This window comes from Dryobates pubescens, chromosome 9, assembly GCF_014839835.1.
Source record: "Dryobates pubescens isolate bDryPub1 chromosome 9, bDryPub1.pri, whole genome shotgun sequence".
Taxonomy (NCBI): domain Eukaryota; kingdom Metazoa; phylum Chordata; class Aves; order Piciformes; family Picidae; genus Dryobates; species Dryobates pubescens.
Genome location: NC_071620.1, coordinates 4,517,160 through 4,541,771, shown reverse-complemented (window position 1 = coordinate 4,541,771; position 24,612 = coordinate 4,517,160). Strand labels below are relative to the sequence as shown.

The 24,612-nt window shown below is 44.3% G+C and overlaps 1 protein-coding gene across 1 annotated transcript in view; it reads left to right on the top strand.

The window, feature by feature from the left end:
- MOCOS (molybdenum cofactor sulfurase) overlaps positions 1 to 24,612 on the top strand; it is a 237,015-nt gene that overhangs the window by 21,802 nt on the left and 190,601 nt on the right. The window contains exons 2-3 of the mRNA XM_054164233.1: positions 8,276 to 8,365; positions 12,336 to 12,402. Of these exons, the coding sequence (XP_054020208.1) occupies positions 8,276 to 8,365; positions 12,336 to 12,402 (157 nt within the window). The remainder of the gene's footprint in view (positions 1 to 8,275; positions 8,366 to 12,335; positions 12,403 to 24,612) is intronic.

Here is a 24,612-nt window from a genome sequence, read left to right as displayed (position 1 = left end):
TGAGGTTTCAGGCATTTTATGAATGTTGTATGTATTACATTTTTAAAGCTACTTTTGAGACCCCACCTGGAGTACTGCATCCAGTTCTGGAGCCTCTATTACAGGAAGGATCTGGAGGTGCTGGAAAGTGTCCAGAGAATGGCCATGAGGATGAGCAGAGGGCTGGAGCTGCTCTCCTATGAGGACAGACTGAGGGAGTTGGAGCTATTCAGTCTGGAGAAGAGAAGACTTCAAGGAGACCTAATTGTGGCCTTCCAGTGTCTGAAGGGGGCCTACATGAAAGCTGGGGAGGGACTTTTTAGGGTGTCAGGTAATGATAGGACTATAGGTAGGGCAGATTCAGATTGGATGTTAGGAAGAAGTTCTTCCCCATGAGGGTGGTGAGACACTGGAACAGGTTGCCCAGGGAGGTGGTAGAAGCCTCATCCCTGGAGGTTTTGAAGGCCAGGCTGGATGTGACTGTGAGCAACCTGCTGTAGTGTGAGGTGTCCCTGCCCACAGCAGGGGGTTGGAACTAGATGATCCTTGAGGTCCCTTCCAGCCCTTGACAATTCAATGATTCTGTGATTCTATGATTTAATTTAGAAGCATCCCTAGGGGCAGTCCGTGTTAAAGGGGAGCTGCCTCTAAAGAGTACTGACTTAGATGTGTAAAACAATCTGAGGTATCTGATGTGATGCTACCTGTTAAAACCTCACTGTGTCCAAATGATAGCACAGTTGTCTACAACCTCTGTAGAGCATTCTCCACCCTATTTTGTTACTTGTTTGTTCTCTTCCTTTTGTTGAGTGAGTGAAAATCTGTCATATTTCTATTTTGACAGTTAAAGCTTTATCTTGCCTTCAGCTTGTTGTCATATAATCTATTTCATACTGGTTTTGTTAATATTGCTGTGCTTAAGATACATACTACCTCCCTGGGGGCACTGACTGTATTTACTTTCCAAGTAATGCTGTGCATATAATCCCACTGAATTGCAATTATATCCACCAATCAAAATTCACAACTCTGTACAACTGCTGTCTTGTAAACTACATGTTTCATTCTTCATTTTGAAACTTTTGAAAATGTAACTGTCAGGCTGTAATCAGATGGAGTGCAGGAATTTTGAGGTGCTGGGGCTGTGAAAAATAATCTGTGAAGCTACAGCAGAGGTTGGTTTATTTTGGTGTCTGTGGCAGAATACAATAGAATAGAGTGGAATGGAATGGAATGGAATGGAATGGAATGGAATAGAATAGAATAGAATAGAATAGAATAGAATAGAATAGAATAGAATAGAATTAACCAGGTTGGAAAAGAACTTTGAGATCATCAAGTCCAACCTATCATCCAACACTATCTAATCAACTAAACCAAGCACCCCATCCAGTCTCCTCCTAAACACCACCAGTGATGGTGACTCCACCACCTCCCTGGGCAGAACAGTCCAATGGCAAATTACTCTTTCTGTGAAGAACTTCTTCCTAACACCCAGCTTAAACCTCCCCTGGCACAGCTTGAGACTGTGTCTTCTTGTTCTGGTGCTGGTTGCCTGGGAGAAGAGACCAACCCCCACCTGGCTACAACCTCCCTTCAGGTATCTGTAGACAGCAAATGACAGGGTGGCCAACAGTTCAGGAGGTGGACTTTGAGTAGGCACATGTAATGTAGGTAAATTGACTTAATTTTTTGGGGAAGTGATATTCAAAGTTCAAAAATGTGTAGCACCAAGAACAATTTGAGGGCTTAAAAGGGAAGATTGCATAATACTAAAGGAATAATCATTTCGCCAGATAGGAGCTGGGTGACCAGGTGCGGTAGTGTGAAGGTTTAATCCTCCCACCGCATAAAGCACAGCTAACTCAGTTGGAGAAGAGAATGAAAAGCCATATTTTACAAGCAGAATGAAATGCAATGAATATATACAAGCTATACAGTATTTGCAATATATACAAAATTCACAGGAAAGAACGTAACACAGAAAAATCCTCCCGAGGAGAATCCTCCCTCTCTTCCCCCCCTTTCTTGTCCAAGCTAACGAGAGAAAAAAAGGAGGAAAAAAAAGAGAAATGGATATTAAGGGAAAATCATTAGTTCAAAGCAGTTATTAAGAAAGTTAGTTTTCTTATCTCATCAGTTTCAGCCCAAGGTCAGTTGCATGCAGGCTGGCCAAGAACGAAAGACAGACAGAACTAACTGAGAGAAAGGAATGTGAGGGATATATCGCTGTGGTAGTCTCACATCTGACCGGTGAAATTCGTTTAGACTTAATCTTCCTTTTGTTTTCCTTTTTACACCAAAGCATTCAGCTAGAGAACTCTGCAGCTATCTTTCTTAAAGGCACAGCCTACAACTGTCACACCAGGCATGGGTTTATTGTGAGTTGTGGAAGAGAAGAAAGTTACTTTCCATGTGCCATCAGGCCACTGAAAGGAGTGCTTCATGGTCTCCCTATGCTCCCCTCTCGACCATCTTCTGGGTGGTAGGCATATAATTAAGCCTACTTTAGTTAAGCTTAATAATTACTAAACGATCCAGTGAAGTTGTAACCTCATTGTTCTGCTCTCAGTTCTTGAAGTGATGTCTAAATTTCTTCAAAATTGAGTGGAGGCACCATTTAGGGAAGAGTGCTTTTGTTGGAAGCAGGTACTTTGGCTACAAAAGATTAATCCAGTTTAGTTGCTTTCTGCCTTGTGTTGTGCAGACAATCAGGCAATGCACAGCCAAGTGTTCTCACATGGTCTTGCAATCTAATTTTGAAATGATCTAAATTAAATTATCTTTCTTTTTTTTTTTTTTTTTTCCATTCAAGAGATAGAAATGTTCAGAATGTTCAGTTTAACTGAATGCTCCTCTAACATTTCTGAGGCTGCATGTGCATGTGCACTCATGAAGTTTTACAAATAACCAAGGCAGGCATGTAGAGATGGAGGATGCTTTATTAAAAGGTTAACAGTAGCACAGAAGAACAGAAAGCTGGGCTAAGGCTTTCTTCTGCAGCACAGACTGGCCCACAATGGTTCCCAAATAGAATCATACAAGAATCACAGAATTGTTAGGGTTGGAAGGGATCCCAAGGATCATCTAGTTCCAACCCCTCTGCCATGGCCAGGGACGTCTCACACTACAGCAGGCTGCTCACAACCACATCCAGCCTGGCCTTCAAAACCTCCAGGCATGAGGCTTCCACCACCTCTCTGCGCAACCTGTTCCAGTGTCTCACCACCCTCATGGGGAAGAACTTCTTCCTAACATCCAATCTGAATCTACCCATTTCAAGTTTTGTTCCATTCCCCCTAGTCCTATCACTCCCTGACACCCTAAAAAGTCCCTCCCCAGCTTTCTTGTAGGCCCCCTTCAGATAGTGGAAGGCCACAATAAGGTCTCCTTGGAGCCTTCCCTTCTCCAGACTGAACTGCCTCAACTCTCAGTCTGTCCTCATAGGAGAACAGCTCCAGCTCTCTGCTCATCCTTATGGGCCTTTTCTGGACATGTTACAGCACCTCCAGATTCTTCCTGTACTAGGGGTCCAGAACTGGATACAATACTCCAGGTGGGGTCTCAGCAGAGCAGAGTAGAGGGGGAGAATCACCTCCCTTGACCTGCTGGCTATGCTTCTCTTGATGCAGCCCAGGATGTGATTGGCTTTCTGGGCTGCAAGTGCACACTGGTGGTTCTTGTTGAGCTTCTCATTCCCCAGCACCCCCAAGTCCTTTTCTTCAGGGCTGCTCTCAAGCCAGTCCCTGCCCAGCCTATATCAGTGCTTGGGATTGCCCTGAGCCAGATGCAGGAATAGTTCCCCATGTAAAATTAATCTGCAAGTTTATTACCGTATGAATATTACAACTTACGGACTGATACTCTTGCTGAGTAACTTCCCATAATTAATGCTGACACATGGAATATTGTTTTATACTCCTATAAAAGAAAACCTACTTCTGAAATGTGGTTTTATCAAATAGCTGGTTTATGATTAGGTCAAAGTTAATCTTACCTTTTCCCTGAGCAATGAAACCACATCCTGATGGATATTGCATTTTCATTTTCTTTTGGTTGATCACATTATATTTTCTTTTTACTGCTACTTTGCATAAACAGCATAATTTCCTACTGCTGACAGCCTATGTGCTAAATACCACAGTTAAACAGGGGGAACCATATTATTCTGTATATACTGACAAATCTCTTTGGTTAATGTTAATGTGAATTTAATAACGTTAAAAGAGAAAATGTTATTAAACCAGGGGGGAAAGCACAATGAAAGTTATGAATGTAGTTTTCTTTGGCAGTGCCTGTGCCACTTTTCTTTTTCTTTCTTTTAAAATATAATTTTAATGAAAAAGTGCAATATCAAGAAAGACTGGACAGATGGGTGGAGTCCAATGGGATGGCATTTCACAAGTCCAAGTGCCAGGTGCTGCACTTTGGCCACAGCAACCCCAGGCAGGGCTACAGGCTGGGGTCAGAGTGGCTGGAGAGCTGTGAAACAGAGAGGGACCTGGGGGTGCTGATTGACAGCCGCCTAAACATGAGCCAGCAGTGTGCCCAGGTGGCCAAGAAGGCCAATAGCATCCTGGCCTGCATTAGGAATAGTGTGGCCAGCAGAAGCAGGGAAGTCATTGTGCCCCTGTACTCTGCACTGGTTAGGCCACACCTTGAGTACTGTGTCCAGTTATGGGCCCCTCAGTTTAAGAAGGACATCGAGACACTTGAACGTGTCCAGAGAAGGGCAACAAGGCTGGGGAGAGGCCTTGAGCACAAGCCCTATGAGGAGAGGCTGAGGGAGCTGGGATTGTTCAGCCTGGAGAAGAGGAGGCTCAGGGGTGACCTCATTGCCCTCTACAACTACCTGAAAGGCGTTTGTAGCCAGGAAGGGGTTGGTCTCTTCTCCCAAGCAACCAGCACCAGAACAAGAGGACACAGTCTCAAGCTGCGCCAGGGGAAGTTTAGGCTTGAGGTGGGGAGAAAGTTCTTCACCGAGAGAGTCATTCATCATTGGAATGTGCTGCCCAGGGAGGTGGTGGAATCACCATCTCTGGAAGTGTTTAAAAAGAGACTGGATGAAGCATTTAGTGCCATGGTTTAGTTGATTAGATGGTGTTGGGTGATAGGTTGGACTTAACGATCGCAAAGGTCTTTTCCTTTTCAGGCCTGTTCAGGTGTTCTGTCACCCTTACAGTAAAGAAGTTTTTCCTCATGCTGAGATGCAATTTCCTGTAGTTGAGTTTATGTTCATTGCCCTTTGTCTTATCACTGGGTAGCACCGAAAAGAGACTGGCTTCATCCCAGTGACAGCCATCCTTCAGATATTTGTAGACATTGATAAGGTCCCCTCTCAGCCTTCTCTTCCCCAGGTCTCTCAGTCTTTCCTTGTAAGAGAGGTGCTCCAGGCTCTGAGCAACCTGATCTAGTGTGAGGGGTCCCTGCCCATGGCAGGGGGGTTGGAGCTAGATGATCCTTGAGGTCCCTTCCAACCCTAACAATTCTATGATTCTTATATTCAGGCAGAATTTCCTGTCTCCACTTCAGGCCCACTGCCACTTGTCCTATTGCTAGCACCACTGAAAAGAGTCTGGCCCCATCTTCTTGATACCTGCCCTTTGATGTTTATAGCCATTGATAAGATTCCCTCTCAGTGTTCTCTTCTCCAGGCTAAAGAGCCTCAAGTCTCTCAGCCTTTTCTTGTAAGAAAAATGCTTCAGTACCCTAATCATCTTAGTAACCTCTGCTGGTCTCTCTCCAGTAGTTCTTTGTCTTTCTTGAACTGGAGAGCCCAGAACTGGGCACAATACTCTACATGAGGCCACACTAGGACAGAGTAGAAGGGGAGGAGAACCTCCCTCAACCTTCTGGTAACACTCTTCTTAATGTAAGTTAGATTAACTTGTTACCACCAGGACTCCTAGACCTTTTCCACGGAGATGCTTTCCAGCGGATCAATCCATGCAGTACTCTACACTTGCCCTTGGTGAACTTCATGAGTTTCCCACTGCTCAGCTCTCCAGCCTGTTAAAGTCTCACTGAATGGCATCACAGTCTTCTGGTGTATCAGCCATTCCTTAAAGTTTTGTATCATCAGCAAGTTTGCTGAGGGTACACTTCATCTGGGTCATTGATGGATATGTTGGACAAAATTGGACTCCATATTGACCCCTTGGGGAACACTGCTAGCTACAGGCCTCCAATGAGACTGCACCACTGATCACAAGCCTCTGAGTTCTTTCAGTCAGTTCTCAAACCACCTCACTGGCTGCTCATCTAACCCTTCCTAAACTTATGTATGAAGATCTCACAGAAGACAGCCTTGCTGCTGTTCCCATGCTTTGCCAGACAGGGGCTCGACTGTCTCCTGCTATGATGCAATGTTCCTCTTCATACAAATCTCCTGCACTTTAGAGATCAGATGAGCAACTGGTGACCTCTCCTGTCAGGAACATCCATATGGACTCTCTTGAACCTGTATGTGCTGCTTCATATTGCATGAGAGAAACTATTGACAACTGTAGGTTTGGGGGATTTTTAAATTTAAAACAATAAAGCTTGTGCATCCAATAAATCATTCCAGGTTTTGTCCATGCTCAACCCCTCAAAGCACTTCCAACCACTTTCAAGACATCCTTAAAAATCCTACTTTCACTAGACATTGACCATGGGGTAGCCAAGAGCTCTTCTCTTTTGAACATGAGGAGGGATGAATGTCTGAGCTCATTTTATCATCGACACTGCCTCACAGCTTTAAACACTGAATCACTACTACAGCAATATAATAATGATATCTATTTCTATGTATCAAACCTTCTTGTTTAAAGCTTAATTCAGTTTTGAATCCCTGTGGAAAGCTAAGGCCTTCAAAATACTTAAATTCTAATCTTAATCATGCTCATCATTAAAAGCTGAAGTAGGTTGAAATCCTTAAGGTAAGTAAAATGAAAATAATACAATATAAAATAAGGGGCATGAAGCACACTGGAGAAATGGAAGAATAATTGCCAAATATTAGGAAATCTAAAATGGTCAAACATGAAAAAGCCTTTGATTCCACTAGGCATTTATTTAAATGTTTTGAAAGAGCTTAATAATATTAATTTCATATCTATATAATACATATGTGTATATATACATAAGGACATTTTAAAACTTAATTGACTGTGAAGTAGCAGAGTGACAAGAAATGCTTAAATGAATTAAAAGTTAAACTAATTCTTGCTCTGGGCTTCAAGCATGATATAGGCCTTGCCAGTTCTTGAGAGAATTGCTTCATCTGTTAGCAAGGAGGCAACACTGCCACTGTTAGTGCTAATAAGAATAATTATTATCATAGAATCAATAAGGTTGGAAAGGACCTCAGAGATCATCGAGTCCAAGCTATTACCTAATACCCAACACCTCCTGACAACTAAACCATGGCTTCAAGTGCCATGTCCAACCTTTTTTTAACCACCTCCAGTGATGGTAACTCCACCACCTCCCCGGGCAGCTCATACCAATGGCCAATCTCTCTTTCTGTGAAGAACTTTCTCCTCGCCTCAAGCCTAAACTTCCCCTGGCACAGCTTGTGACTGTGTCCTCTTGTTCTGGTGCTGGTTGCCTGGGAGAAGAGACCAACCCCCACCTGGCTACAACCTCCCTTCAGGTAGTTGTAGACATCTTCTCCAGGCTAAACACCCCTAGCTCCCTCAGCCTCTCCTCACAGGGCTTGTGCTCGAGGCCTCTCCCCAGCCTCATTGCCCTTCTCTGGACACATTCAAGAGTCTCAATGTCCTTCTTAAACTGAGGAACCCAGAACTGGACACAGTGCTCAAGGTGTGGCTTAACCAGTGCTGGTAATAGTAGTTTTCATATTAAGCAGTGCCTGGGGGTAACAAGGTACTGTGGCTGAAGACATTAGCTTGGTCAGCCTTGTACAGGCAGACACAGAAAGATTTTTCTCTTCCAAGGAAGGAACATGAAAGGAAGGACCACTTTAAAATATTTTAATTTGAATGCAAAATTACAAAGCAATGTTACACTTCTACTGTATTTCTTTTCTTGCCTTTTATTTTTTTTTTCTAATAGTGAATGAAGATGTCTTGCTGTGAATATTGCCTACTGAAGCATACATGAGAAATACTTTTCAAGAGCTGTGGAGACCTCTAAGTCAAGCAGGCAATTACCACACTCCGGGAAACTTAGGGAAACTGGCCATTTTTTGTATGATGTACTGCACTAGGGTGCACTTCACAATGTAGCCCATGGGAGAAAATGGGATTAAATGCTGTAAAAATGGAATCTAGTAATTTTATTTTTATTTTAGGGATTACCTACCTTGACCATGCCGGCTCAGCACTTTTCCCAGAGAGTCTACTTAAAGCTTTTACTGATGACCTCAGAAACAATGTTTATGGTAAGTGCAAAGCAGTGTTGCCATTAGTCATTTCTAGTCTGCATCTAAATAGCTCAAAATCATGCCTCTTGACTTGTTGGATGAGTATTTCTGTGGGATTTTCACACTGCTATAGAGTAGCTGGAAAATCAGCGATTTTACAAGGGAGTCATAGTCCCTTTGTGCCACTTCTAGCTTTGTTCTTTGGTGGCCAAGGACATATCTGTATGGGTGAAGAATTAAAATCAAAAGGAACATGATTCCTGCTCAGGGACTAGGATACCATGCTGGGGACAAAAAAAACCCCCAAACCCCAATGTAGCTCTGAGCGCTGTTTTTTGGGGGTGTGGTTTTGTGTTGGATTTTGTTTGGTGGTGGTTTTTTCTTTCTTTTCCCTGTACAAAATACAAAACCAATCTCCTACACAAAGACCAGAATCTGGAACAATCTCCCTTCTCATTGAGAGTCATCACTGCAGCTAAGTGTAAACATTTTATGTGGAACACAGCTTAGGTCAAACTGAATTCAAGCAGGAAATAGGTGCTATACCTCCCTCAGACTATAAGACTTTGGTACATAGACAGAAAAAAAGGATGTTAATTGCCAAAGCAATCTTGCATATAAGAATGTGAATGAAATATCTACAGAATTGTGCAGTATCTGGAAGCCTTCTCTCCTCCAGGTTGAACCCCAACTCTCTCAGCCTGTTTTCATAGGAGAGGTGCTCCAGCCCTCTGATAATTTTTGTGGCCCTCTCCTGGAACCTCTCCATCATGGTCATGTCCTTCTTGTGTTGAAGACCCCGGAGATGGACATGGTACTCCAGGTGAGGTCTCACCAGAGCAGAGTACAGTGGCAGAATCAATTCTCTCAATCTACTTGCCATACTTCTTTGATGCAGCCCAGGATGTGATTGGCTGATTTGCCTTCTGGGCTGCAAGTGCATGGTGTTGGCTCATGTCCAGCTTTTTGTCCACCTTTTCTGCAGGGCTGCTCATAATCTCATCATCCCCCAGCCTATACTGAGGCCTGGATTGCCTTAACCCAGTTACACAGCCTTGCGCTTGGCCTTGATGAACCTCATGATGTTCACCTGTGCCTACTTCTCCAGCTTGTCCAGTTCCCTCTGGACAGGTTTAGAAAAAAAAGCTGTTAAAATGAGGAGAGGAGACTCGAGGAGAGGAGACTCGAGGAGAGGAGAGGAGACTCGAGGAGAGGAGACTCGAGGAGAGGAGACTCGAGGAGAGGAGAGGAGAGGAGACTCGAGGAGAGGAGAGGAGACTCGAGGAGAGGAGAGGAGACTCGAGGAGAGGAGAGGAGACTCGAGGAGAGGAGAGGAGAGGAGACTCGAGGAGAGGAGACTCGAGGAGAGGAGAGGAGAGGAGAGGAGAGGAGAGGAGAGGAGAGGAGAGGAGAGGAGAGGAGAGGAGAGGAGAGGAGAGGAGACTCGAGGAGAGGAGACTCGAGGAGAGGAGACTCGAGGAGACTCGAGGAGAGGAGAGGAGACTCGAGGAGAGGAGACTCGAGGAGAGGAGACTCGAGGAGAGGAGACTCGAGGAGAGGAGACTCGAGGAGAGGAGAGGAGAGGAGAGGAGACTCGAGGAGAGGAGACTCGAGGAGAGGAGACTCGAGGAGAGGAGAGGAGAGGAGAGGAGAGGAGAGGAGAGGAGAGGAGAGGAGAGGAGAGGAGAGGAGAGGAGAGGAGAGGAGAGGAGAGGAGAGGAGAGGAGAGGAGAGGAGAGGAGAGGAGAGGAGAGGAGAGGAGAGGAGAGGAGAGGAGAGGAGAGGAGAGGAGAGGAGAGGAGAGGAGAGGAGAGGAGAAAAAGAAAAGACCAGGTTGGAAGAAACCTTCAAGATCATCATGTCCAACCTATCATCCAACACCACCTAATCAACTAAACCATGCAACCAAGCACCCTATCAAGTCTCCTCCTAAACACTTCCAATGATGGTGACTCCACCACCTCCCTGGGCAGCCCATTCCAATGGGCAATCACTCTCTCTGTGTAGAATTTCCTCCTAACATCCAGCCTGAACCTCCCTGGTGCAGCTTGAGGCTGTGTCCTCTTGTTCTGGTGCTGGTTGCCTGGGAAAAGAAACCAACCCCCACCTGGTTACAATCTTCCCTCAGGGAGTTGTAGAGAGCAATAAGGTCTCTGAGCCTCCTCTTCTCCAGGCTAAGCAACCCCAGCTCCCTCAGCCTCTCCTCACAGGGCTGTGCTCCAAACCCCTCCCCAGCTTTGTTGCCCTTCTCTGGACACGTTCCAGCAAGTCAACATCCTTCCTAAACTGAGGGGCCCAGAACTCGACACAGCACTCAAGGTGTGGCCTAACCAGTGCAGAGTACTGTTCACTCAAGCACCAGCACACTTGTGCTTATCACTTGGGTGAGCCACTTGAGAGTTCTGGGTAATTCTCATTTTCAGTGTGCTGTTGAATGTGTCATTTCTTCCTGTTTTGCTTCCTGAATGCTGACAAGATCAGGATCCAGAGCATGGATTTCAGTTCCTCTACAAAACAGATGTCCTTGATAGGTGCTTTTTGCTATTGTGACAAGATATGTTGATTTGATTATTATAATAATAATAAACCAGGTTGGAAGAGACCTTCAAGATTATATTCAAATTCTCCTGTTCAAGTGGATGTTTGTGATATTAAAATTAATGTTATGTTACTACAGACATTTTGAAGTGAAATGTATTCACTCTAATCTTGACAGACATTGTGAAGTGAAATGTATTCACTCTGATCTTGGTTATTTCAAACAACTTTGGGCTCAACCCTTATAGTAAGTACCAACTGTATATGGCAGGGGGGAAAAAAGGTCAATTGAATGCTTGTGAATAGAAATAGCAGTCCTGCCAGTTTGGAGCAGATTTGTGTAGTACCTATAATGCTGTGAGATAATAAATTGTATCTTCTTAATACTGCTTTTCTCTCTAGTGTGGCCAAACCTCTTTTTTTTTCTCAGTTACCTCTAATAATTTGAGGGCAGTAACTGTTGCATAAAAAGAGTTCAGTCAGTAGACACAGATGTGAGTGAAGGGGGAATTTTACTTGCACCCTTTTTACTTTCTTGGTGATAATCCACAGGCCCTAAGAGCTGTAGTTTAGCTGCTGCATGTGGAAATGAGGGGAAACATTGTAAGTAGGAGAGAATCTCACTTCTAGATTGAGAATATTTGAATTGGTAATTACAGAAATGCAACATCCTACAGGAAATGTCTAAGTATTAGTTTTGAGCTTGAGCTCTAAATCTATTATTCTTTTCAACACCTTTGCTCAATAACTATCAGCAGGGTGACTTCAGGATTTTAAAAAGAGAGTAGCTATTATTCCAGCCTACTGCATAAACTGTAGTAAAATAACATCCTTTCTTTATGCTCTTTCCTCATTGTTTAGACAAGTTCTTTAAGCATTTGCTAGTTGGAAAGTGCTGAGCCTGTGTGGATATTGCTGTAATCTTTTTTGCTCAAGAAGATAAATTCGTGCTCTTCTTATGTACTCTTAATTGTTAACACATGCCTGTGCTGAGCTGCACTGAGGTTGCTATTAATTTTGCAATGAAGTTTCTGTTTTCACAAGCTATTTGAATTTCAGGCACTAACACAAGCAGTGTTAGTCCTGGTGGCCCTTGATGAAATACCTGTCATCTTCAGCTGGCTAGTGCTCAAATATATTTATGGATGTACATTTTGTCTGTAGTTTTTCCTTGTATATTTGTGCATATGCAGGTGTACCTTCATGGTTTAGAGAACTGCCTAACTATTGGTGAGAGATCCAGCTGAAGTTTCAAGAACTGTTGTAACTGCTGCCCTCTGGTACATGTTCATTCTCTTGACTGCAAGGAGCTTCAGGGCATTGCTGTGAAGTTAAATGTGTTAAATCTTTCTTTGTCATCTTTTCAGCCTGTATTGCTGTAATGCTTTCATTTAAAAAAATGATTAATATCAAAAGTGTGATTAAGTTCTGTATCTCTGTTCTTTCCTAGGTAACCCTCACAGTCAGAATATCAGCAGCAAGCTGACATATGATACAATCGAGCATGTCCGATACAGGTAGAAATACCTTTCTTTCAATGTTGTATCATGCACTTCACAGCTTTAATTTTGATTACTCCTGTGTTGTTTTGATTGGTTTTATGTGACATCATTTTCTAAGGGTCGCCTGTCACACCTAAAGAAAACACCCCACTTTTAAAACACAAGAAACTGGGGTAGTCAAGTACTGAACAGTCCATTCTTTTTCATTGAACCATAGAATCAATAAGGTTGTAAAAGACCTCAGAGATTGTCAAGTCCAACCTGTCACCCAAGACCTCATGACTATTAAACCATGGCACCAAGTATCACAGTATCACAGTATCACCAAGGTTGGAAGAGACCTCAAAGATCATCAAGTCCAACCTGTCACCACAGACCTCATGGCTAGACCATGGCACCAAGTGCCACGTCCAATCCCTTTTTAACACCTCCAGGGATGGGGACTCCACCACCTCCCTGGGCAGCACATTCCAATGGCTAACAACTCTCTCTGTGAAGAACTTTCTCCTCACCTCCAGCCTAAACCTCCCCTGGTGCAGCTTGAGACTGTGTCCTCTTGTTCTGGTACTGGTTGCCTGGGAGAAGAGACCAACCCCCACCTGTCTACCACCTCCCTTCAGGTAGTTTTCTTCCAGATGCCCCAATTCTCAAAGCTCAGTAGTTAAATTAGTGCTGTAATATAAGTCCACAGTTTTAATTAAGATTCAGAAGTTGGAATCTCAGAAGTGATTATTATTAAGATGGCATGGTAAGATGGTAAAGTGGAATCAAGTGCAAGGACATGGTTAAAATTCAGATGAAATTAAGTAGGGTGTGATTCTATAAGTCTATACGATTCAGATGAAATTCATTAGGGTGTGATGCTTTCTGAGAATGTATGAAAAGACTGGGAGGATATGTTTCCTATTTTACAACAGACACTTCTGCTGGTGTAACAAAATACCCTTCAAAGTAGCTTTAGCTGAGTTTTTAAGAGAAAGGAAAAAAAAGAGTTCAAGGTAAAGTGCACTGAAAGTACTCTTCTGGACATTAATTTACACCATGAACAAATAGAGCCATGGAATCAATAAGGCTGGAAGAGATCTCAAAGACCATCAAGTCCAACCTATCACCCAAGACCTCATGATGTGTGTACTTGGGTTTAGGGATTGGGCTTAGGTAACTCTTGTTATTGTATGAAATACATCTTTATTAAAGAATATGTATGCTTTGAGTTTATTTGCCTGCTTCTAATGGCAAACAGTGTTGTGGATTCACTTCTGTTGTTTCACTTTCCTTAAAAGCAAAGATTTCTCCAAAGCACATCACAGAATTCAGATCAATAGCAATGGTACTGTAGCACTGTTATGTTTGCATTTGTAATGAAGAAAATCTGCTTTAGACCTTCCTGCTGCAGTTTCTCTGACAGTACTTTTATGAGGGTGTAATAAGCCAAGATTTCTTGCTGGGAGATGCTGGTGGCTATAACCTGTTCTCTTCCTCCCCACCCCCCTAACTTTCTGGAGAAAGTATTTATCTGTGATTCTTCCACAACCCTCTCTTATGTCGTGCAAGATGACAACCTAATAATGTTAAACCAAGGGAAATGAAAAAGACTAGCTATGAGGAATGGCTGTTTTCAAAAGCAGACTCTTGTAGCCAGGTACAGCAACACCCACAGAGCCTCCTGAGAATATCTGTGTGCTCACATGCAGCGTTAGCATTCTTGTTTCTGTTTACTCTCAGGGATAATTCAATGTTGCCATTTCATCACTCTTCTTATGAAGGCACAGTAGAAAGTCATTGTTTCTGGAACAACTATTGTTGCACTCTGTGTTCCTCATTGTGAAGGGGTAAGGAAATAGACTTTCACTGTGTAACTTATATGGATTACTTTAAAATTGATTCTGGTTGCTTTATTTTGGATTCTGCTTCCAAAAATACTTTTATAAGGATAGGAGATGACAAAAGCCATACCAGGGTTTGCAGTGTGGATTGCTGGCTTGCTTTGTTTTCTTTTTTTTGGGGGGGAAGTCTCTCTACATTCAAATGAACATTTTCAGCACTGCACCTAACAGAATTTGTCATCTGTCCCTATAGAAAGTCAACCATTATTCCCCAATAAAAATTTTAAAAGCATAGTCATCAAAAAGCTGTAGTCATAAAAACTCAGGAAGAAATGCCCCAGAAAGGCTGTCAGTAAGTCAGCTATCTAAAAGGCAATAAAAGTATATTAAAAATCCATACGTCCACGTCCCTGCAGCTAATGAAAATAAGCAATATAGCAAGACAGGGAGACAGGCAGCTCTGGCCTGCATTGCAGAGCATAGACTAGATTTCCTCAGTGAGAGAATAATTCAATGGCTAGTTTCAGAAGTAAAAAGCTTGCTTAGAAGTCTGCTTTTTGGCATAGAGTCATAGAATCAATAAGGTTGGAAGGGACCTCAAAGGTCATCAAGTCCAACCTGTCACCCAAGACCTCATGACAACTAAACCATGGCTTCAAGTGCCACGTCCAATGCCCTCTTGAACACTTCCAGGGATGATGACTTCACCACTGCCCTGGGCAGCACATTCCAATGGTTAACAACTCTCTCTGTGAAAAACTTTCTCCTCACCTCCAGCCTAAACCTCCCCTGGCACAGCTTGAGACTTTGTCCTCTTGTTCTGGTGCTGGTTGCCTGGGAGAAGAGACCAGACCTCATGTGGCTACAACCTCCCTTCAGGTAGTTGTAGAGAGCAATGAGGTCTCCCCTGAGCCTTCACTTCTCCAGGCTAAACAACCCCATCTCCCTCAGCCTCTCCTCACAGGGCTCTGCTCATGGCCTCTCCCCAGCCTCATTGCCCTTCTCTGCACACGTTCAAGAGTCTCAATGTCCTTCTTAAACTAAGGGCCCAGAACTGGACACAGGACTCAAGGTGTGTGCTGAGTACAGGGCCATAATCACTTCCCTGGTTCTGTTTGCCACACTGTTCCTGATACAGGCCAGGATGCCAGTGGCCCTCTTGGCCACCTGGGCACACTGCTGGCTCATGTTCAGCTGCTTTCAATCAGTATTCCCAGGTCCCTTTCTGTTTGGGAGCTCTCCAGCCACTCCGACCCCAGCGTGCAGTGCTGCATGGGGTTGTTGTGACCAAAGTGCAGCACCTGGCACTTGTTGAATGTCATCATGTTGGACTCTGCCCATCTGTCCAGCCTGTCAAGGTCCCTCTTCAGAACCCTTCTATCCTCTAACTGATCAACACCTGCTCCCAACTTGGTGTCATCTGCAAATTTACTGATAACTGACTCAATCCCCTCATCCAGATCATCAATAAAGATATTGAACAGGATGGGGCCCAGAACTGATGCCTGTGGGACACCTCTAGTGACTGGCCTCCAGCTGGATGTGGCACCATTCACCACCATTATAGAATGATAGAATCAATAAGTTTGGCTGCAGCCATAAGTATGGGATTTTTTCAGTGTTTGACTCACAGAGAATATGTTTAAAGAAAAAGATTTTCTGATGAGATGACACAAGGAGCTGATTAAGAATAATAATGAAACATAATTTCTGGTTTATATTTGTCCCTGGTGGTGATGGCAGCTTCAGCATAGATTGTGCTAATCTGGCAGTGTTCAACAGTTCCACAGCTGTATGATTTGGTTTGGCCTTCACGTTTGCTTAACAGAGGGAAACCACTCTAAGAACATGGATTTGTGAGAAAATAACAACATAGATGTTTGAATGGATGGATGTTTCCTATGATTTACACAGTTGCAGTAACCAAACCAGCTTTCCTCTTACCGGCTCACGCACAATAACAGTAACAATAACTAGCTTATTCTTAGAAGTATTGCTTCTCTTTACTTGGAATGAACTGCTGAGGGGTTTTTACTGCTGTATGTGTTTCACAGCATCATAGACTTAGAGAATTATTTCAGTAGGAAAAGAACCCTAACTTCATCAAGTCCAACCATCAGCCTAAGACCACCATGGCCATTAAACCATGCCCCAAAGTGCCATCTCCACAATTTTCTTGACCACATCCAGGGATGGTGGCTCCTCCACCTTCCTGGTGTCCTGAAGGGACAAGCTCCAAAGCATGCCCTAACCCAGACAATAGGTTAAGCAGCTGTGAATGTGCAAACCTAGACACTTCCTGGGGTCCAGAGGGTCCAGGTAAACCTGTAGCACATGTAATTAACCTTGTAACACACCTGTGAACTGTGTGTGCCCATGGCCAAGTTTGGGTATGCCCCATCCTATAGGTTTCTCTGTTACCAATGGACATTAATTGTCTTCAGTCAGTACTTTAACCACCCGAGAAGGCAGGCAATTTGCCTTGTTCTCACCAAGAAAGCAACAAGAGCCAAATGCTGCTGGAGTTGCAGCTGAACAACTTGTCCTACCAGGAAAACCACAGCTGGGCCTTGCACCTGGACCAAGGCAAGCAACACTCCAAGACCCTGTGCTGGAGGCAGAAAGGGAAAAAGCCCTGAGAGACCTGAATCTCAGAAGAGCTGCACTGCTACAGCCTGTGAACTGGGCATGTGAACTGGGCATGAGGAGAGGCCCCTTAGCCTTCTCCAAATCAAGGACTGCTTGAATTACAGCTACAGCATCTGGAAAGAGACCAGACAAAAGTAGCAAGCTGTGAGTACCTAGCTAGAGCACAGCCCTGTGAGGAGAGGCTGAAGGAGCTGATGTTGCTTAGCCTGGAGAAGAGAAGGCTCAGGGGAGACCTTATTGCTCTCTACAACTCCCTGAAGGGAGGTTGTAGCCAGGACGGGGTTGGTCACTTCTCCCAGGCAACCAGCACCAGAACAAGAGGACACAGTCTCAAGCTGTGCCAGGGGAGGTTTAGGCTGGAGGTTAGGAAGAAATTCTTCACAGAAAGAAAGATTGGCCATTTGAATGTGCTGCCCAGGGAGGTGATGGAGTCATCATCACTGGAGGTGATTAGGAAGAGACTGGATGGGGTGATTGGTGCCATGGTTTAGTTGATTAGGTGGTGTTGGGTGATAGGTTGGACTCAATGATCTCAAAGGTCTTTTCCAACCTGGTTAATTCTATTCTATTCTATTCTAACTTGCTATAGAATCCCCCTGGTGGGAAACCACAGACCGTGGCACCTCTTTTTCCAATTCAAATCACTGCATTGGAAATTCATGATTTTGCTTAAATTGTTTGACTGTCTTCATACTCCTTGTATGTGGAATATATTACCCACCACCAAATAACAGAGCCTGTATGTATACAGGTGTCTGAAGATAACACACTGCCAGAAGTATTACATATAAAACATCAAAATACATTTTATTACACCTGGGCAACCTATTCCAATGAGTGATGCTGAGAAGAGGAAGCAAGAACTCTAATAAACCTTACTTGTATGCATCAAAAGATCATAGATGCTTTTAATGGCTTTGCTTACAGATGTATTGAAATGCCATCGCTCCAATTCCACACAACTGAAGAACCTAAGTGCTGTATATCCTTACCAAGCTGTGGATAATGCAACTCAGAAATTCATTATACTGAGTATTAAATCACCCTTTGCCCATATGCAAGCATTTCACAACACTAGCTTGCTAAATGTTTCCCAGCATTGCTCCAGCAGATCTTACACTTGCAGTATCAAACAGTGCAGCAGTGTCTTCTTACCAGAGCCAAACTGAAGTTTTGGTGTCATTTCAGGTTTGTGGTGTGTTTAAGATATGCAACAGGATACTTTGCACATGTAAACACTGTGGGTTTGAATTTCATCGTTTTGCTGTCCATCCTCAATCCTTAAGGTACTATAAAATGTTAGGCACACTTTGGCAATCCAAAGATATGTCTCCTTAAAAACCAAGACATTTCAGCAAGGTTTCAGCACCAGGCATCTCCTAGACTGTGGGAATATGTGTATTACAGAATTTTCTCAGTGAAGCAGAAGGGATTAGGAATTGAGCTAAAGGGGATCAAGTTTAAATATAGAACCAAAACATGTATTTCCATAAAGACCTCTCTCAAAATATGCCATCTAAGAGACCTATAAGTGAAGAATAATCTCTGTGGCTTGCACATACAAACAAAAATATTTGTGGTGGGCATGAACAAAATGAATGTAAATGGCTTTTTTTTGTTTTGCTATTTATGTATGTGGTAAAATACACTGGGGTTTGCAAAGGGAGTAGTTTTATATATCCTGTCTATAATTTGATTTGCAAACAGTATTTCATGATCACAAGGTAAAGCTTTACATTACTTCTGTGAGCACTGTACCTTTCTTATGAATAGAATAGAGTAGAGTAGAGTAGAATAGAATAGAATACATAGAATACATAGAATAAACCAGGTTGGAAGAGACCTTCAAGATCATCGCGTCCAACCCATCAACCAATCCAACACCGCACAAACAACTAACCCACGGCACCAAGCACCCTGTCAAGTCTTCTCCTAAAAACCTCCAGTGATGGCGACTCCACCACCTCCCCAGGCAGCCCATTCCAATGGGCAATCACTCTTTCTGTATAGAACTTTTTTCTAACATCCAGCCTGAACCTCCCCTGGTGCAGCCTGAGACTGTGTCCTCTTGTTCTGGTACTGCTTGCCTGGGAGAAGAGACCAACATCCATCTGTCTACAACCTCCCTTCAGGTAGTTGTAGAGAGTAATAAGGTCACCCCTGAGTCTCCTCTTCTCCAGGCTAAGCAACCCCAGCTCCCTCAGCCTCTCCTCGTAGGGCTTATGTTCCAAACCCCTCACTAACTTTGTTGCTCTTCTCTGGACTCGTTCCAGCAAGTCAACCTCCTTCCTAAACTGAGGGGCCCAGAACTGGACACAGTACTCGAGGTGCGGCCTAACCAGTGCAGTGTACAGGGGCAGAATGACCTCCCTGCTCCTGCTGGCCACACTGTTCCTGATGCAGGCCAGCATGCCATTGGCCCTCTTAGCTGCCTGGGCACACTGCAGGCTCATGTTCAGTCTACCATCGACCAGCACCCCCAGGTCCCTCTCAGCCTGACTGCTCTCCAGCCACTCTGACCCCAGCCTGTAGCTCTGCATGGGGTTGCTGTGGCCAATGTGCAGAACCTGGCACTTGGATGTGTTCAATCTCATGCCGTTGGACTCTGCCCATCTGCCCAGCCTGTCGAGGTCCCTCTGCAGAGCCTCTCTACCCTCCAGCAGATCAACTCCTGCCCCCAGCTTGGTGTCATCAGCAAATTTACTGATGATGGACTCGATGCCCTCGTCCAGATCATCAATAAGGATGTTAAAGAGCATGGGGCCCAGCACTGATCCCTGGGGCACACCACTGGTGCCTGGCTGCCAGCTGGATGTGGCACCATTCACCACCACTCTCTGGGCTCGGCCCTCCAGCCAGTTCCTAACCCATTGCAGTGTTCTCCCACCCAAGCCATGGGCTGACAGCTTGGCCAGGAGTTTGCTATGGGGAACGGTGTCAAAGGCCTTGCTGAGGTCCAGGTAGACTACATCCACAGGCCTCCCCACATCCACCAGGCGGGTCACCTGATCATAGAAGGAGATCAGGTTGGTCAGGCAGGACCTGCCCTTCCTAAACCCATGCTGGCTGGGCCTGATCCCTTGGCCATCCTCTAAGTGTTGTGTGATTGCACTCAGGATGACCTGCTCCATAATCTTTCCTGGCACTGAGGTCAGGCTGACAGGCCTGTAATTCCCTGGCTCATCCAACCGGCCCTTTTTGTGGATGGGTACCACGTTGGCCAGCTTCCAGTCATCTGGGATCTCTCCAGTGAGCCAGGACTGATGAAAAATAATGAAGAGTGGCTTGGCCAGCTCATCTGCCAGCTCTCTCAGCACCCTAGGATGGATCCCATCTGGTCCCATGGACTTGTGGGGGTCTAAGCTGCTGAGGAGAGCTCCTATCACTTGCTCATGGAACACAGGGAAACCATGCAGCTCCCTGGCTCCCTCTGCCAGCTCTGCAGGCCAGCTGTCTGGTAGACGTTCTTTCCAGCTAGTAAAAATTGAGGTAAAGAAGGTGTTAAGTACCTCTGCCTTTTCCTCATCCTGTGTTACAACATTTCCCTCCATGTCAACCAAGGAGTGGAGGCTGTCCCTGCCCTTCCTCTTGCTATTAATATATTTATAGAAGGACTTTTTGTTGTCCTTCACATCAGAGGCCAGTTTAAGTTCCAAATGTGCTTTTGCCTCCCTAATTTTCCTCCTACATGCCTTAGCAACCTCTTTAAACATTCCATGGGTTGCCTCACCTTTCTTCCAAAGATAATACACCCTCTTTTTTTCCATAGAGTAGAACAGAATAGAGTAGAATAGAATAGAATAGAATAGAATAGAATAGAATAGAATAGAATAGAATAGAATAGAATAGAATAGAATAGAATAGAATAACCAGGTTGGGAGAGACCTTTGAGATCATTGACTCTAACCTACCACCCAACACCATCTAATCAACTAAACCATGGCACCAAGTGCCCCATCCAGTCTCTTCCTAAACACCTCCAGTGATGGTGACTCCACCACCTCCCTGGGCAGCCCATTCCAATGGCCAATCTCTCTTTCTGGGAAGAACTTCTTCCTAACATCAAGCCTAAACTTCCCCTGGTGCAGCTTGAGACTGTGTCCTCTTGTTCTGCTGCTGGTTGCTTGGGAGAAGAGACCAACCCCCACCTGGCTGCAACCTCCCTTCAAGGAGTTGTAGACAGCAAGAAGGTCTCCCCTGAACCTCTTCTTCTCCAGGCTAAGCAACCCCAGCTCCCTCAGCCTCTCCTCATAGGGCTCTGCTCCAAACCCCTCCCCAGCTTTGTTGCCCTTCTCTGGACACCTTCCAGCAACTCAACATCTTTCTTAAACTTAGGGCCCCAGAACTGGACCCAGTACTCGAGGTGTGGCCTAACCACTGCTGAGTACAGGGGGACAATGACCTCCCTGCTCCTGCTGGCCACACTGTTCCTGATCCAGGCCAGGATGTCATTGGCCTTCTTGGCCCCCTGGGCACACTGCTGGCTCATTTTCAGCCTACTATCAACCAGAACTCCTAGGTCCCTTTCTGCCTGGCTGCTCTCCAACCACTCTGTCCCCAGCCTGTAGCACTGCATGAGGTTGTTGTGGCCAATGTGTAGAATCCGGCACTTAGATATATTAAATCTCATGCCATTGGACTCTGTCCATCTGTCCAGCCTGTTAAGGTCCCTCTGCAGAGCCCTTCTACCCTCTAACAGATCAACACCTGGCCCCAGCTTGGTGTCATCTGCAAATTTACTGATGATGGACTCAATCCCCTCATCAATTTCATGATCCCAAGGTGAAGTTTTTTTTTTAAAGGTTGTAGACAGACGGATGTTGGTCTCTTCTCCCAGGCAGCCAGTACCAGAACAAGAGGACACAGTCTCAGGCTGTGCCAGGGGAGGTTCAGGCTGGATGTTAGGAAGAAGTTCTATACAGAGAAAGTGATTGCCCATTGGAATGGGCTGCCTGGGGAGGTGGTGGAGTCGCCATCATTGAAGGTTTTCAGGAGGAGACTTGATGGGGTGCTTGGTGCCATGGATTAGTTGTTTAGGTGGTGTTGGATTGGTTGATGGGTTGGACGCTATGATCTTGAAGGTCTCTTTCAACCTGGTTTATTCTATGTATTCTATTACTTCTGTGAGCACTGTACCTTTCTTATGGTGTAAGCTTCCATTCCAGGTCTCTTTTCTTTTTAATCAGATGTGCCAAAATGCTGCTGTGCACAACATAAGAATTTTTTCTTTATGCACAGCTTTAAACATTTCTGTGTCTGCAAACAGTAATGTTAGAGCTGATATGTACATGAAAATTGGTTGACATTTCCTATGTAGTAAGATATAGTAGATACTGTAACTGCTTGGTATTGATTTGTTCTTTGGAAAGGTCATCGCCAGGAGGCTGTACGGATGGGTGACATCTGAACACTGTGTCCTGTCCTCATTAAGGGCATCGATCAACTGGGAAGCTTTGTTTCCAAAGTGGGATGGTTCAGCCATTTTGCATGCTTGGTTTTTAAGGCAGTTTGCAAATGCTCCTTTTCCTCATTCCACTGCTCAGCAGGGTAAGCCTGAAGTAGCACAGTCAGTGAAGTCTAGCAAAAGGCGACTGTGCTTGCTGGTGTGACTCTGTACATGGCAAATGGGAGAAGCATGGGAAGATAGCTATGAATAATGGATAGGGTTTCTTTTTGGAAGAGCTTGAATATAATTTCTGCCATCTCCTGAAGATGTTTTGTTGCTGGAATGCATCCAGAGAAGGGCAATAAAGCTGGGGAGGGGTTTGGAGCACAAGCCTAAAGGGAGGTTGTAGCTAGGTGGGGGTTGGTCTCTTCTCTCAGGTACCAGCACCAGAACAAGAAGACAAAGTCTCAAGCTGCGCCAGGGGAGGTTTAGGCTGGCTGTTAGGAAGAAGTTCATCATAGAAAGAGTTATTTGCCATTTCAATGTGCTGCCCAGGGAAGTGGTGGAGTTATCATCACTGGAGGTGTTTAAAAAGAGACTTGATGGGGTGCTGGTGCCATGGTTTAGTTGATTAGATAGTGTAGGATGATAGGTTGGACTTGATGATCTCAAAGTTCTTTTCCAACCTGGTTAATTCTATTCTATTCTATTCTATTCTATTCTATTCTATTCTATTCTATTCTATTCTATTCTATTCTATTCTATTCTATTCTACTACTGCATTTGGTACTAAATCCACTTTATGCTTGTAATGGTTTAGTGCAAGGTCTAAACTGCCTGCTCCCCCAAGACCAGACCTTATTACCGTCTACAACTGCCTGAAGGGAGGTTGTAGCCAGGTGGGGGTTGGTCTCTTCTCCCAGGCAACCAGCACCAGAACAAGAGGACACAGTCTCGAGCTGTGACAGGGGAGGTTTAGGCTGGATGTTAGGAAGAAGTTCTTCCCAGAAAGAGAGATTGGCCATTGGAATGTGCTGCCCAGGGAGGTGGTGGAGTCACCATCACTGGAAGTGTTTAAAAAGAGACTGGATGAGGCCCTTGGTGCCATGGTTTCGTTGATTAGATGGTGTTGGGTGATGGGTTGGATTTGACGATCTTGAAGGTCTTTTCCAACCAGGTCAATTCTGTATTCTGTATGTTGAGCTTCACAACTTTGTTTTGATTTCAGTGCACATCTCTTTCTCTGCTCAAGTTATGTAGCATTGAAGAGGTGATTCATTTGCTTCAAGTCAAGACATTTTGAATGTCATTTTGACTTATGTGTGTTGCCCAAAATTCAGCTGATATTTTTTCTCATGTGTATTTTTATTAAAGACTGCAGACATTTTTATTGTGCTCCACCATCTGAAACTTACTCAGTGATCCTCCACTGAGAAGGGCATAAATGATGAAAGTTTAACCTATGTTGTTTCTATCTTATATTTAATATTATAACCAGGGGAAAAACTACTTCATCTATGTTTTTAGAAACACAGAGATAATTTTTACTGCACCTTTACAATAATCTTTCTGTGAAGTTAGACAACTCACTATTGAGGTCCATTTTGCATTTCAAGCATTTGACATGTAAAGTAATCTGATTACTTCATCTGTTGTAATTAAGCTGTTGAAGAGAGTCTACAGCATTCCCAAGGGCTTCCCTGATGGCATCTGTGTCTCAATGCATCTGAAATGCCTGTTGTCACTTCTGCTGAAAGGCAGAGCTTTTTTGTATTCACCCTTACTACCTGAGCACCATCTTGCTGCAGTTTATCCAGCAGAGCTGAGACCTTAAAGATCATTACTTGCATTACAAGTCTTTTTTCCTCATCCAAAAGCATGTCAATTCTGCCTCATTTTACTGTTCTGTTGTCTTGGCCATTTGTTGCACACACCCCATGAGCCTGTCTTGATTTTCAACACTTGAAACACTGTTGTGCTCTGAAAATCCACCTAAGTGAATAGCTGTTAGTGTTGTTTAGATATATATTTTTAATCATTATGAGCAGGAGCTAGCTAATTCATGGCATATTAATTCCATTTTGAATATATGTATTTCTATACTGCTGATGAACTTCTAACCTCCTGAATACAGCAATAAGTGCTTCAAATTCAGGTAACACTTTGTAGTATATGCTGGCAACATGCAGTTAAATAGAAATAGAATAGAAATAGAATTAACTAGTTTGGAGGAGACCTTTGAGATCATCGAGTCCAACCTATCACCCAACACCATGTGATCAACTAAACCATGGCACCAAAAACCCTATCCAGTCTCTTCCTAAACACCTCCAGTGATGGTGACTCCACCACCTACCCAGGCAG